Source organism: Ascidiella aspersa, chromosome 5, assembly GCF_963924565.1.
Source record: "Ascidiella aspersa chromosome 5, kaAscAspe10.2, whole genome shotgun sequence".
NCBI classification, from domain to species: domain Eukaryota; kingdom Metazoa; phylum Chordata; class Ascidiacea; order Phlebobranchia; family Ascidiidae; genus Ascidiella; species Ascidiella aspersa.
This window is the reverse complement of record NC_139451.1, coordinates 30,528,038-30,543,610: the sequence shown is the minus strand read 5'-3', so window position 1 is coordinate 30,543,610 and position 15,573 is coordinate 30,528,038. Positions and strand designations below refer to the sequence as shown.

The 15,573-nt window shown below is 35.5% G+C and overlaps 1 protein-coding gene across 1 annotated transcript in view; it reads right to left on the bottom strand.

Moving 5' to 3' along the window:
- Window positions 1-13,673, bottom strand: part of LOC146146314 (uncharacterized) — a 50,113-nt gene extending 36,440 nt beyond the window's left edge. The window contains exons 1-21 of the mRNA XM_083390716.1: window positions 13,494-13,673; window positions 10,096-10,211; window positions 9,596-9,704; window positions 9,103-9,230; window positions 8,738-8,843; window positions 7,976-8,103; window positions 7,432-7,540; window positions 6,531-6,658; window positions 5,916-6,021; window positions 5,310-5,437; window positions 4,795-4,903; window positions 3,884-4,011; window positions 3,297-3,402; window positions 2,871-2,998; window positions 2,646-2,754; window positions 1,543-1,670; window positions 1,323-1,431; window positions 810-937; window positions 640-748; window positions 312-439; window positions 142-250 (exon numbers count right to left, since the gene is read on the bottom strand). Coding sequence (XP_083246842.1) covers window positions 142-250; window positions 312-439; window positions 640-748; window positions 810-937; window positions 1,323-1,431; window positions 1,543-1,670; window positions 2,646-2,754; window positions 2,871-2,998; window positions 3,297-3,402; window positions 3,884-4,011; window positions 4,795-4,903; window positions 5,310-5,437; window positions 5,916-6,021; window positions 6,531-6,658; window positions 7,432-7,540; window positions 7,976-8,103; window positions 8,738-8,843; window positions 9,103-9,230; window positions 9,596-9,704; window positions 10,096-10,211; window positions 13,494-13,596 — 2,452 coding nt within the window. The 5' untranslated portion in view covers window positions 13,597-13,673. The remainder of the gene's footprint in view (window positions 1-141; window positions 251-311; window positions 440-639; window positions 749-809; window positions 938-1,322; window positions 1,432-1,542; window positions 1,671-2,645; window positions 2,755-2,870; window positions 2,999-3,296; window positions 3,403-3,883; window positions 4,012-4,794; window positions 4,904-5,309; window positions 5,438-5,915; window positions 6,022-6,530; window positions 6,659-7,431; window positions 7,541-7,975; window positions 8,104-8,737; window positions 8,844-9,102; window positions 9,231-9,595; window positions 9,705-10,095; window positions 10,212-13,493) is intronic.
- Window positions 13,674-15,573: the final 1,900 nt, after the last annotated feature.

Genomic DNA, 15,573 nt, shown 5'->3' with positions numbered 1-15,573 from the left:
ATTAATTACTTCACCATTTACCACTAACAGTCGTTTAAAAATCGGAATTTAAGTACTTTTTAAGGTAATTTGGTCATATTCATTTACAAAAGCTTTTAGTGAAATGAACGTTTTTAAAAGAATTTGTCTCACGTAACCTACCAGTTTTTTCCAGCCAAGTTGTAGTTGTCATTTTAGAGCAAGATCCAGCCCCAACATTACAAGTGTATCCTTGTGGACAACAATGCTGTCCATCATTGCAGCAAACAGCCTACAACAACATTGCACTATGTTGAGTATGTTATATCGTAAACATTTATAGAAGTTCTTACATTAGGTATTGGGCAGCATCCCCATTGTCCAGTAGTAAGCTTACAGCAAGTGCTTCCATCTGGGCATTGAGATGTTCCACCAGGACACACTACATTTCCTACTTCAGTTCCAACAACCAAACTGGAATCTGAATAAAAAAATCATAAATTAGCAGAAAAGTTTTCTTATGGACAACCAACATCGATAATTAATTACTTCACCATTTACCACTAACAGTCGTTTAAAAATCGGAATTTAAGTACTTTTTAGCGTAATTTGGTCATATTCATTTACAAAAGCTTTTAGTAAAATGAACGTTTTTAAAAGAATTTGTCTCACGTAACTTACCAGTTTTTTCCAGCCACGGTGTAGACAGCATTTTAGAGCAAGATCCAGCCCCAACATTACAAGTGTATCCTTGTGGGCAACAATGCTGCCCATCATTGCAGCAAACAGCCTACAACAACATTGCATTATGTTGAGTATGTTATATCGTAAACATTTACAGAAGATCTTACATTAGGTATTGGGCAACATCCCCATTGTCCAGTAGTAAGCTTACAGCAAGTGCTTCCATCTGGGCATTGAGATGTTCCACCAGGACACACTACATTTCCTACTTCGGTTCCAACAACCAAACTGGAAGCTGAATGAAAAAAAAAATTTTATTAGCAGAAGAGATTTCCATATTTATTGACAAATAATTGTAGACATTAACTATCAATTTGATATAACTGTAGGCGTTTAGCAATTGGGACTTTTTACAAGTAAAATCACTTTTTACAAGCAATAACAATCTTACAAGAAGTTAAATTAAGAAAGCTTGTTTTGTAGCAAAGGTTTATCAAACTTATGGACAACCAGGTATAGATAATTATTACTTATCCATTTACCACTAACAGTCGTTTAAAAATCAATGGTTTTAGGTATTTTTAGGTAATTTACAGCAAACGCAAACCTACCCGTTTTTATCATAATCAGACGATTCTGACAAAGTTGCAATTTTAAAGTTATATTCTTACATTACCTACCAGTTTTTTCAAGCCAAGGTGTAGTTGACATTTTGGAGCAAGATCCAGCCCCAACATTACAAGTGTATCCTTGTGGGCAACAATGCTGTCCATCATTGCAGCAAACAGCCTACAACAATAAAAAACCTTGGTTACAGAGCATAAAGGTGTTGTGTAAATATTACTGATCAGGCTTTTTAAAACAGGTAATGTTAATTAATAACGTTATAGAAGATCTTACATTAGGTTGTGGGCAACATCCCCATTGTCCAGTAGTAAGCTTACAGCAAGTGCTTCCATCTGGGCATTGAGATGTTCCACCAGGACACACTACATTTCCTACTTCAGTTCCAACAACCGCAATTGAAGCTGAATCAAGAAAGACAATTAATTAACAGAAAAGCCTTACAAATTTATCGACAAACATAGGTAGACAATTAACTATCCATTTACTATAAATAGGCGTTAAGGAAAAAGTAATAACAATCTTACTAGAAGCTGAATTAGGAAAGCAATTTTTTCAGGAAAGGTTTATCAAACTTATGGACAACCAAATATAGGTAATTAATTACTAGGGCCATTTTTATTTTAACCTAAAAAAAAAATTTTTTAACTTTATTGTTATCAAATTTTAACTTTATTTTAACCTAACGAAATTGCTTGTTTGTAGAGGCCACAGTTCTTCCTTGAATTGATGCCAGTTCCCCAAACATAATATTTTGTCGATTTCAGACCCAAACGTAATAATTTGTCGCAAAGTCAAGTTGTTTTATGGATTATAAAAAGTGCATCGGTTTTTTTGGCGATAGATTTAGCTTGCTTAGCCTAGGCATTTTTGCATTACACAATGTCAGTAGGATATTTCTAAAATTCAAATTGTTGATCTTTGAAAAGACCACGTTTATGAAGATAAAGTTAATATGGTTTAATTGTGTCGCAGTTCCTGATTTACAATGCTTCCACGACGATTTTTACAAAAATTACACTCAAGAAACACAAAAACTTTGGCAAAAAACAGAATTTAACAAATTTTAACTTTATTAAAAAAATTTAACTTTATTGTAAATTTTAACTTTATTTTAACCTATAAACTTCCTAGAAACAGTCCCCTAGGTGCTGAAAACAACTTTATTCTTTGATTCGTGGACAGACGAGGTCCTTAAAAATTTTTAACTTTATTGACTTTTGCGGGCCCTATTAATTACCTATCCATATACAACTAACAGTCGTTTAAAAATCGGAGTTTTCAAGTATTTTTTAGGAAATTTAGGTTATTTATTTACAAAAAGTGGGCTTTTAGTGACATAAGCGTTTTTGTTAGAGAATTTGTCTCATGTAACCTACCAGTTTTTTCCAGCCACGATGTAGACAGCATTTTAGAGCAAGATCCAGCCCCAACATTACAAGTGTATCCTTGTGGGCAACAATGCTGTCCATCATTGCAGCAAACAGCCTGGAGTAATAAAAAAAACTTGGTTAGAGAGTATATAAGTGTTGTGTAAATATTACTGACGACAAGGCTTTTTTAAAACAGGTAATGTTAATTAATAACGTTATAGAAGATCTTACATTAGGTTGTGGGCAGCATCCCCATTGCCCAGTAGTAAGCTTACAGCAAGTGCTTCCATCTGGGCATTGAGATGTTCCACCAGGACACACTACATTTCCTACTTCGGTTCCAACAACTAAACTGGAAGCTGAATCAAGAAAAAAAAACATTTCTTTAAAGGTTCCAGATTGCCAAATTGCGGGCTGAAGCAGGACTTTGATTAAAAAAGCTTAGTTTCATTATTAGCTTGCTTTTCAATATTCGGTGTTAATTTTGACAAAGTAAGAATAACTTAAAATTTGTCTGAAGTAGTCTAAAAATGTTAAAAAAACTTGATATGTACACTAGAAAAAACACAGTCTAATGAAACAATTAGGTAGTTCAAATAGATGGGGAACAAAAATATAAGCTATGAATTTTTACACCCTTTAAGTTAGGCAACAAACCAGATTTTTCCAGCCAAGGAGTAGACAACGTTTTCATGCATAAACCTCCACTACTGCAAGTGTATCCATTGGGACAACAATGCTTGTGATCACTGCAGCAAACAGCCTACAACAATAATGGACTTTTTGGTTTTCAGGAAATTTCCTAATAAACACAGTATTCAAACCAGCCATATTCGTTTGTCGAAAAGCAGCTTCAGAAGGGTTAGATCACAGTCGTTAACATATATGTTTGTTCATCTTTCATTCAAAAATACTTACTACATTAAAATCACAGATAAATATGCTTCCTAACACAAGAGCAAAATTCGTCCCACAACTCTAATATAATTTATCGGCACTGCACTAATCAGATTGATCAATTTTGCTCATTTTACCAAATGAATAATTTCATTTTGTATTGAATCATACTTTAAAGTGGTGATCTGCTATTAGATCGTATCACGGTACTTTTGGCTCAAATATCTGTCATGGGTTGGAGACTCAAATACCAATTCTTGAACAAATTATTATTGCCATGTATTACAAAGATATATATCCCACATACAAAGTACTCTTGCTAAACGTACTATATTTAAATGACTTACATTAGGACTTGGGCAGCATCCCCATTGACCAGTAGAAGATTGGCAGCAAGTGTTTCCATCTGGGCATTGAGATGTTCCACCAGGACACACAACATTTCCTACTTCCATTTCAACAACCGCAATCGAAGCTGAATCAAGAAAAAACATTTCTTCTAAAGTTCAAGATTATCAAATTTAGGAACTGAAGTGGGACTTTAAGTAAATCAATAAAATAAAATAATTTTTTTTTATATGTCAGGGTTTGCTAAAATATATTTGTCTGTAAACATTGGTCATAAAATTCTATGCAAAGTGACTATTATAACAAAATGTTAATATTCACAGTAGGGCTGCGGAGTTGTTTAAAAATAGCATAAGCCCAACTCCAACCAAATGTGCAATTTGGTCGAGTCACGAGTCCGAACTCTGCAGACTGTTACCATTGATGTTACAAAACAAGGCGGATATTCCGCAATCCACTCATAGTTGTGTTATATAAATTCATCCGCCCGCGATATATTGTTGGAAAATACTCTAACATATGCTATTCCGCTTTTACAAATCACAGTTTGCCGTCTTATCAGTTTCAAAATTTGGTAATGTGCATGTCGGACTCAGGCAGTTTTACTGAGTCTCACTGAGTCATTGGTATAAATCCAGGAAAACAAACGGACTCTGTTAAGTCTAGAGTTAGTCTGACTCCAAAGCCCAGGTTCACAGTAAAAAAAAAACTACTGCCATATGCTTGGGCATAAAATAAACATAGTGTGAAACACTTTTAATGTATATAATCTATATTTTGTGGGTGAGATGTGCAGGTTAAATTGCCATATGTCTTATATTAAATTGAATTTGATATCAAAGATCCTGCAGTTGGTTGTCTTATGGAGGTGAATTTTGTTTGTATTTACAAAATAACCTATGAAACTAACCGGTCTTTTCAAGCCAAGGTGTAGACAACATTTTGGAGCAAGATCCAGCCCCAACATTACAAGTGTATCCTTGTGGACAACAATGCTGTCCATCATTGCAGCAAACAGCCTACACCAATTAAAATAACTTGTTTAGAGAGTATATAGGTGTTGTGTAAATATTACCGACGAGGATTTTTTTAAATTTAACCAATATACACCAAAAATTTACTTTCAGATGTTTAAATACTTAAAATAGCATGTGTGATTGAATTGCAGGTGTTAAGAGAAAAAAATACTCTAAATTTGGTTTAACATAGAAATATTGCAAATATGAAATCTACGTTGTAATGATGGATTTTCGACTTGCTCCCCTCTGAGCTCGTGTAACATTATTGGTAGAGTGATGGTTCCACTATGGTCGAGGTCGTGAGTTTAAATCTTACCAAGGGATAATTTAATAGACTGATTTAGTAAGTTTTATTGAGGCTACCATCCACATGTTTTAAGAGCAAATTATTTATAGAAGATCTTACATTAGGTATTGGGCAGCATCCCCATTGTCCAGTAGTAAGCTTACAGCAAGTGCTTCCATCTGGGCATTGAGATGTTCCACCAGGACACACAACATTTCCTACTTCATTTTCAATAACCGCAATTGAAGCTGAATCAAGAAAAAACATTTCTCTAAAAGTTCAAGACTGGGTTTTAAATCTGACCAAAAATAAACCCTAGCAAGACCCCTAAGTCCATTTAATTAAGAGTCTGGCCCAGACTCTACAGCATGTATTCCACTTATTTACATAACTTAGGTTGACATTCAGCAACCCACTCATGAGGGTTGGTGGTGCGTGTGCATATTTTCTTAATGTGTACTTTCCTGTGGTTTTTGACAAAGAACAAGTAATTTCAAGATTTAATTACGAGTAACCTAACGTTTGCCTGGACTGGTCTAAAAATGTAAAAAAAACTTGATATATACACTAGAAAAACACAGCATAATGAAATAATTAGGTAGTTCAAATAGATGGGGAAACAAAGATGATCTATATACTATATATTTTACTATAATAAAAATTGGATTACAAAATTTACTGATTAGAAAAATGAAATTTCTACACTCTTTAAGTTAGCAAACAAACCAGATTTTTTGAGCCAAGGAGTAGACAATGTTTTCATGCATAAACCTCCACTACTGCAAGTGTATCCATTGGGACAACAATGCTTGTGATCATCGCAGCAAACAGCCTACAACAATAATGGACTTTTTGTTGTGAATTAATTTCTTCAGTACTTCATTAAAATCACAGATAAATATGCTTCCCAACACAAGAGCAAAATCCGACCTTCTACCCTCATCTAATTTAATAGCATTGCACTTATTGATAAATTTCATAATAAAATGGAGATTTGCTATCAGCTCGAATTGCTGTATGTTTTGCCCGAAATATCTGGCATCTGTATTGAAATAAATGGAGCTGGTCTAGAATGCTAGTAAAATTTCGTCCGGGGTTTATATTTCTTACATTATTTGGATTAGGGTGCGAGTTAGCGTTTGGGTTGATCAAGGATTATTATTATATTTATTTTCCCATATTATTCTCATTTGATTACTACCAAAAAAGTGGTAGGATTCCAGACCAGCCTAAAAAAAAATGTCACTTAAAAATCAGACATCTTATTTAATTAACATCAATTATAAATATATATTTATCCCATATATAAAGCACTTTTACTAAGCGTGCTATATAACATACATTAGGACTTGGGCAGCATCCCCATTGACCAGAAGAAGATTGGCAGCAAGTGTTTCCATCTGGGCATTGAGATGTTCCACCAGGACACACTACATTTCCTACTTCATTTCCAACAACCGCAAACGAAGCTGAATCAAGAAAAAATGTTTCTCTACAAGTTCAAGATTGCTAAATTTAGGCACTAAAGCAGGACTTTTGAGTAAATTAAATTAAAAAAAAAATTATATGTCAGGGTTTGCAGACATATAATTGTCTGTAAACATTAGTCACAAAAGGCTATGCTTAGTGACTATTATAAATAAGAATATTCACAGTAGGGCTGCGGAGTTGGTTAAAAATATCATGAGTCCGACTCCAGCCAATTGTGCAATTTTGTCGAGTCACAAGTCTGGCTCCAATTCTACAGTCTGTTTTAAACCTATCGATGTGACAAAACAAGGCGGATATTCCGCAATCCACTCATAGTTGTGTCATATAAATTCATCCAACCACAATATGTTGTTAGAAAATATTCCACCATATGCTATTCCACCTTTACAATTAACAGTTTGTGGCCTTATCAGTTTTAAAATGTGGTATTGCGCATGTCAGACTCAGGTAGTTTTATGTAGTCTTACTAATTCCAGAGTTCACAATCAGCGAAACAAACCGACTCTATTAAGTTATGAGTCATGAGTCTGACTCCACAACCCTCATTAAGATTAAAATTGTTCGCTAAAAGTTTGGGCATGAACTATACATTGTCTGAACACTTGTATATTTTTTGTGTGAGATTTTCAGGTTAAACTGCCATATTGTCATATATTAAATTGAATTGTCATGGATATCAAATATCTTGCAAATGGTTGTCTTATGGAGGTGCATTTTGCTTGCATATAAAAATAACTAAGATGAAACTAACCGGTCTTTTCAAGCTGAGGTGTAGACAACATTTTGGAGCAAGATCCAGCCCCAACATTACAAGTGTATCCTTGTGGACAACAATGCTGTCCATCATTGCAGCAAACAGCCTACAACAATTAAAAACCTCGGCTAGAGAGCATAAAGGTGTTCTGTAAATATTGCTAACAAGGCTTTTTTTTGCAAAAACCAGCATATACCTGAAATTTACTTTCAACGTGTTTCAATATTAAATTAGCATGTGTGGCCAAATTGCAAGTATTAGGTGGAAAAACTACCCTAATTTGGTTAACATAGAAATGTTGCAAATATGGTTTCTACATTGTATTGATGGATTTTTGACTTGCTCCCCTCTGAGCTTGTGCAACACATTTGGTAGAGTGATGGTTCCGCTATGGACGAGGTCGTGAGTTTAAATCTCATCATGGGTTAGTTTTTCTAGCCTGACCATGCTCTTATAAATTGATCGAGACTGATTTAGTAAGTTTTCTTGAGGATACCACCTACAATGTTTTTAAAAGTAAACTGTTTATAGAACTTCTTACATTAGGTATTGGGCAACATCCCCATTGTCCAGTAGTAAGCTTACAACAAGTGCTTCCATCTGGGCATTGAGATGTTCCACCAGGACACACAACATTTCCTACTTCAGTTCCAACAACCGCAAGAGAAGCTGAATCAAGAAAAAAACATTTCTCTAAAAGTTCAAGACTGGGGTTTAAATCTGACCAAAAATAAACCCTAGCAAGACCTCCATGTCTCAAGTCCATTTAATTAAGAGTCTGGCCCAGACTCTCCAGCATGTATTCCACTTATTTACATAACTTAAACTGGGTTGACATTCAGCAACCCACTCATAATGATTGGTAATGCGTGTGCATATTTTCTTAATGCGTACTTTCATGTGGTCTTACAGGGCTCACTCAAGTCCCATATTTGACTTCAGCAAAATAAATAGACTCCGCAGTGTCCCGATACGCAGCCAAAAATGTGTGTTTTTAGTGACTGTTTTAGGGTTAATTTCATAATTAACTTGCTTTGCAATATTCAGTGTTAATTTTGACAAAGAGCAAGTAATTTCAAGATTTAAGTTCGAGTAACCTAACGTTTGCCTGGACTGGTCTAAAAATATAAAAAAACTTGATATATACACTAGAAAAACACAGCCTAATAAAACAATTCAGTAGTTCAAATAGATGGGAAAACAAAAATGAACTATAAACTATATATGTTTATTTAAAAAAAAGAGATTGCAAAATTTCCTTTTAAAAACATGTAATTTTCAAACTATTTAAGAGGCAACAAACCAGATTTTTGCAGCCAAGGAGTAGACAATGTTTTCATGCATAAACCTCCACTACTGCAAGTGTATCCATTGGGACAACAATGCTTGTGGTCACTGCAGCAAACAGCCTACAACAATAATGGACTTTTTACTTCAAATATTTTCACGTAATTTTTTAGAAAATAGAGTACTCAAATTAGCTGTAATCGTTGGTCAAAAAGCAGCTTCAGAAGGGTTAGATCACAGTCGTTAACATACATGTGTGAGTGCATCTTTTATTGAAAAATACAGTACTACATTAAAATCACAGATTAATATGTTTCATAACCTGAAAGCAAAATCCCACCTACTACCCTTTACTGAGCGTACTATATTTAAACAACATACATTAGGACTTGGGCAGCATCCCCATTGACCAGTAGAAGATTGGCAGCAAGTGTTTCCATCTGGGCATTGAGATGTTCCACCAGGACACACTACATTTCCTACTTCAGTTCCAACAACCGCAATCAAAGCTGAGTCGAGAAAAACATTTCTTTAAATCAAGGGTTCTTAAACTCTTTTTACCGTGGATATCTTTTTTTATTTCAATTTGACTTTCAGGCAAAACAAACTGACTTTGTCAGTTATGAGACCGACTCCACAGACCTAATTCGCAGTGAAAAAAAAAACTATTGCCAAAATTTTGGGCATAAACTAAACACTGTGTGAAACACCTTATATATTACACATAAACATTCTATATTTTTGTGTGAGATTCCGGTTAAATTGCCATGCGTCTTATATTAAATTAAATTGTCATGGATATCAAATATCTTGCAGTTGATTTTTTTATGAAGGTGCATTTTGCTTGCATTTCAAAATAACCTATGAAACTAACCGGTCTTTTCAAGCCAAGGTGTAGACAACATTTTGGAGCAAGATCCAGCCCCAACATTACAAGTGTATCCTTGTGGACAACAATGCTGTCCATCATTGCAGCAAACAGCCTACAACAATAAAAAACCTTGGTTAGAGAGTATAAAGGTGTTGTGTAAATATTGCTGATGAGGCTTTTACTTTCAGCGTGTTTCAATATTAAATTAGCATGTCTGATCAAATTGCAAGTGTTAAAAACTACCCTAAATTTGGTTTAAAATAGAAATGTTGCAAATATGATATCTACATTGTAAGGATGGATTTTCGATTTGCTCCCCTCTGAGCCTGTGTAACACATAGCGGTGTAAACCAGGTTGTGAGTTTGAATCTCATCACAGGCTGGTTTTTCTTGCCTGGCCAATGGCCATGCTTTTTTAATTTGATTGAGACTGATTTAGTTAGTTTTCTTGACGCTACCACCCACAGTGTTTTAAAAAGCAAATTATTTACAGAAGATCTTACATTAGGTTGTGGGCAGCATCCCCATTGTCCAGTAGTAAGCTTACAGCAAGTGCTTCCATCTGGGCATTGAGATGTTCCACCAGGACACACTACATTTCCCACAACTGAATTTGGAGCTTAATTAAAAAAAACATTGACAAGAATATTAAATTTTTATGCCATTGCAATAAATTGTATTGAATTCTCGTCAATCTTTCGCACAACCCTGCTTCATCAGGTATTTCGATATTATGATTGACCTTGGCTCACTATATATTAAGCTTTATAAATACACGTGCAAAATATTTTTTTAGTTTTTGAAAAAATTAGATTGTGATTGTCAATGATAGCTTTCTTATTATTTTGTGACCTCTTGACTTTTGAAAGAGTATAAAAAGAGAAAAGTGGGTTACCTAGAACACCGGGTTAGGCACACCCAATATTGGTTATGCATTACTTTAAGTTAGGGTTGGGCTTAGCGCTGGGGTTCACACAACTGTGGAAAGTATGGCAAGTGCACCCGCGAGTTTTTTTCAACCTCTTAAAAGTGCACCCAAAAAAATCTGAAATGCACCCCAAATATTGTTTGACCTTTGTTGTACCTGGTTACCCGGATTTTTTCGGCGGTGCACCTGCAAGATTTCGTCAAATGTGCCATACTTTCCAGACTGGGGTTCACATGGTGGTAATAAAGAGTTAGTAATATTTTTCATTTATTTCCGAATCTATTTGTAGTACTCAATAGCTCGGCAAAGAGCTAGGCAATCAAATGGGCTGTGACACATAAACCCATCAGTGATTATTTATCAATTTTAACTACTTTGTTATTTAGCTTAACCTGCTTCTAATTAGGCAATTAATGATCTTTCAAAAATTGTTTTAAAAAGTTGTTGATCCCCATCTGGAAAGTATGCGCCAACTGAAAAAATCTAAGTGACTTGGTGCAACTAAGGTCAAAAGAGCACCACATTACTATGACAAAATCAGGTTCATATTCAGTCCACTTGACATGCTTTCTACAGTTGGTTGTTCCATATAGTAATCTTAAACACAAAATGTATTGCTTTTATTGGTACATTTTAATTTGGTTGCGGCACAATATGTTCGATGTAAATCATGAAAATTACAAAACTGCATTCCATTGAGCGATAGAAAAACGAGAACTACAATACAATGATGAGGTTTTTGCTTTTGCATTTCTGCTGTATGTTTGCTAGTAACATAAATGATTTTATGTGACCAATCTGTATTTTCTATCTGATTAAATAAATAAAAAAGTTAAGTAACACTTTTAACAACGAAAAAGTCAGCCAAAATTCTGTGGGGTGTATAACAATCGTTTAGTTTGCAAAAACAGCACGCTATATGCCGCTTTGCAATGTTTTCCATGTAAAGTGTAAAAGTATTTGGTGTAACTGTAAATACAGCTTAAGGCCCGTTTACACTACAGCTGCACTGGGCGTGAAATTATTTTCACTACAGCTGCAGTGAGCTGCGCTGGGCTTGAGTTTAGCAAAGCGTGAAACGCTCGCCACAATAGAATTTAAATACAAATTACGCTTTGCTCAGCTCAGTGCACCTAGCGGTTGTCGAATTTAAAATTTAGCAACCACCAGGGTAAGTAGCGAGCATTTCATTCATGAGACATAAAAGCAGTCCTTATCGTTGTTATAGGTCAAATGTATAACGATCGCATCGTTCCCGTACCGAGTACGGTTGGCGTGGAGCCGGGCATAATTCCTCTTTGCAGGATTCTAGCAAATAAAGCGGTCGTGCAGTGCAGCGGACAAAAAAATTAGTTCGTGTAATCATCTACTAATCTAGGGGCGAGCAACCGACGGCCCGCGACAAAATTATGAGGGGCCCGCAGAAAGTTTCCGGTCTTACATGACAATGTGGCCCGCGGCAACAGTCTGCCGCAATCCCCCACAACTTCCCGCGCTATTTAAAGAATATTATGGTAATAGTTTATTAAATACTGTTTTTGGTCTCTATGCTTCAAACTTAAAGTTTACATTAAATGTGATTTATTCCTTGTATAGGTGGAGAAATACACGATTAATGTATCGATTTAAGAATCCGTTTACCCAAATAGTCATTGGTCCGAAAGACTTAGGTCAAGTGAAGTCATATTACCCAAATGACTTAAGTCAAATCAAGTCATTTGAAAACAGTGACTTAAGTCAAGTCAAGTCAAGTCATTACAACACCGCTAATCCCTCAATAAAACCAAAAACTAGGCCAACACCGACACCGGCAGTGTTTTTTTTTAAGGTGTTTTCAAATATCTCCAGCGTTTTTCCAAAAAATAACTAATAATTCGTTTAAGCAAATATGGCTATTTTTTGGTATTTAAATGAAACACTTGCAGTCTCTTAAAACTACTTACCGGTCACCCAAACCAAACCTTAAAAAAACCCTGGACACCGGTATCAGCAATAATGCAGATAGGCCTAACGATCCTTAGTATGATGCCTGCACCAGCGTTACAATTTAATATTACACTAAATAAAATATCCAAGAAAAAAAATCAAGAAAATAAATGAGCTTATCTGGCTTTAAGGTTACAAAGCTATCAATTTTTGGGGACAATTTGAACACCGCGTTGCTTAATTGCACAAATATACCTAAAAAAATTAAGTTTTCAATACGTTGTAAATAAAACAGACCGTAACGTTTATTTGGTTAAACTTCGATAGCTTTTGATTCATAAACGGGCCATGATTATTGAACGCAGTGAAACACGAAATAGATATATGAAATATTGCCCTTGACTAGAGCTGAAGTTTGACCTATACATCACTTTCGGTTTGTAAGCAAATATTGATTAAAAGCACACTTCAGATGTCTAATAAAACTGTTTTATCACCAAACTACGGCTTGTGGGCCAGATCGGGCTCGCCGGTTATTAATATGATTAACCGAAAAAGTCCAAGCTAAATCTTAATGATAACTAAAACACAAATTACATTTTAGTTTCTGTTTTCTTCGTTTAATAACAATTAGGATAAAGCCTGGCAACTGTAAGGCCTGACAATCGCGGCCGGGTAACTGTTAGTAATATTTACAATCTGATTTTTTTGGATAAAAATAAATTTGTCAAATTATGATAAGGCGCAAATTAATAATTAAAGTTAGAATTCGCAGTTGACAAAATGACAAGAAAAACACGCTACAATGATATCTTAATTACTGTTATGGGAAGGAAATATAAATGCTATGCAGCTTGCAATAACAACTGTAGTGGGTATTAATAAATTCTCGTACTGTTAAAATTTTGTGTAATCGATTTTGACTTTAAATTTTTGGCCGGACGTGTTTTTTTGACTTTTTTTTGCCGAGTCAATAATAATTGCACTACTTATAAAAGCTATGTTATAATTCGATAGAAAACGCAGCGTTTTTGACGCTTTACCTACCTTTTTTAACTTCTGTTGCTGGTGCAATTGCATCTGGGAGAACACTTTGCGTGAGGACGGGCAATGCAATATACAACAGTTGCAATGTTAGCAAAGGATTCATTTTGCTAACTGTTTATTATCTGAAATAGATTACAAACATTTGTCGGGCTGCAACGAAATTCACTCAACATTTTTTCTTCGTCTTGTATTGTAAACCATAAAATAGATTTAAATCAGGAGTTTGACTTTTAAGAGAGAAAAGTAAATCAGCGAATAATGGCCTTGCGAGCGCGTAAATCTACTGTAGTAATTGCTTCATTAAAAAAAATAAATTCTTGTTAAGAGCAAAAATTTGGCATTTATTTTATTTCATTTAAACAAACATTTCAAAAAAAGTTGTAACGAGGAAATTTTGCCTGTTTTGCGAAACATATATTTTTCTGTCAAATATACAAAACAGTTCCCCTTTTCTTCTTGAATAATAACCTCAGTATTTAATTGACTAGGCGCACGAACCTTTGTATTACATTAAAAAGCCTAAACAAGATTCGTTAAACACGAAAATGAGATCAGAAGAAAGTTAATGTTTTTAAACAACCTTTCAGCTTCTCAGTCTTAACAAATGCACACCACAAACTCGATGGACAACGAATAAAGGGACTCTGACTCTGGAGAAAACGGCTACCACAGTGTCGACACGTAAACCGCAAACAACCACGCCTCCCCCAAAGAGCAAAGGTTGTCACGTGCATCGCCTTCATTTATATTAAAGTGCCAGGTCGAAGGTCACCCCATCAAGGCTGTATCTATATGCAAGGCTAATCTATGTATTCTGATTACTAATTAGCGGATCAAAGGTCAGCCTCCTAATTTGCTGTGCGAGACAAGCAGGGAGAAATATTTATTCCAGCTTACCCAAAACAAAACTGTAGTTTCGCCAGTAAATATCCCCTCCTGGTACCAAAATAACGAGTTAAAGGTTTACCCATCAAGTCTGTATCTATATACAAGGCTAAGCTAGGTATTCTAGTCACAAATGAGCGGACCAAAGGTCAGTCCTGTTATTTGCTGCGTGAGACGAGAAAAATGTATGTCAGCCTCCCCCACAAAACACAAAACTGCAATTTCTCCTAGCGTTTAGATAAGGTATACTGCCTCACATTGGCTTGCACAATTTGGCAGTTATTTAAATTCTCCTCCCCAGGTATCATAATATTAGACCATAGGAGTTCCTGTTCTCTACTACGCGAAGAAAGAAAGAAAACTCACTACCAGCCACCGAAAGATAAAACTACAGTTCCGCCAAGTAATTCTCCCCTCCTGGTACAAAAATACCGAGATAAAGGTTTACCCATCTAGGCCGTATTACTATGCAATGATAATCTAGCTTTTGGGTATACAATAGCGGAACAATGTTCGGCTTGAGCAGTTTATGCGTGAAACAAGGAAGAAATATTTATGTGAGCCCCAGTAAGACAAATCTGCAATTTCTCCTAGCGTTTACCCATCAAGGCTGTATCTGTATGCAAGGGTAGTCTGTCCTTTCTGTTCACAAATTGGCTGATCAAAGGTCAATCCTGCTATTTGCTGCGCGAGACAAGAAATATGTATGTCAGCCACCCCCCCAAAAAGACAAAACTGCAATTTCTCCAATCGTTTAGATAATATTGTCTCACATTTGTTTGCTCAATGTGCACTTACGCTTTAATTTTTTCTCGCATGGTATCATAATATTAGACCAAAGGAGTTCATGTTCTCTACTGCGCGAAGAAAGAAATACATGTTAGTGGCAGGCACCACAAGACAAAACTACAGTTTCGCCAGTAATTCTTCCTTCCTGGTACTAAAATACCGAGTTAAAGATTTACCCATCAAGACTGTATTACTATACAATGATAATCTAGCTTTTGGGTGTACAATAGCGGAACAACGTTCGGCTTGAGCAGTTTATGCGTGAAACAAGGAAGATATATTTATGTCAGCCCCGCAAGACAAAGCTTCTATTCCCCACGCCGGTTTCGATAAGGTACTGTCTCACATTGGCTCGCTCAATGTGCACAATCGCTCAAACTTAATATGCCAGTTAATTCAATTCTCC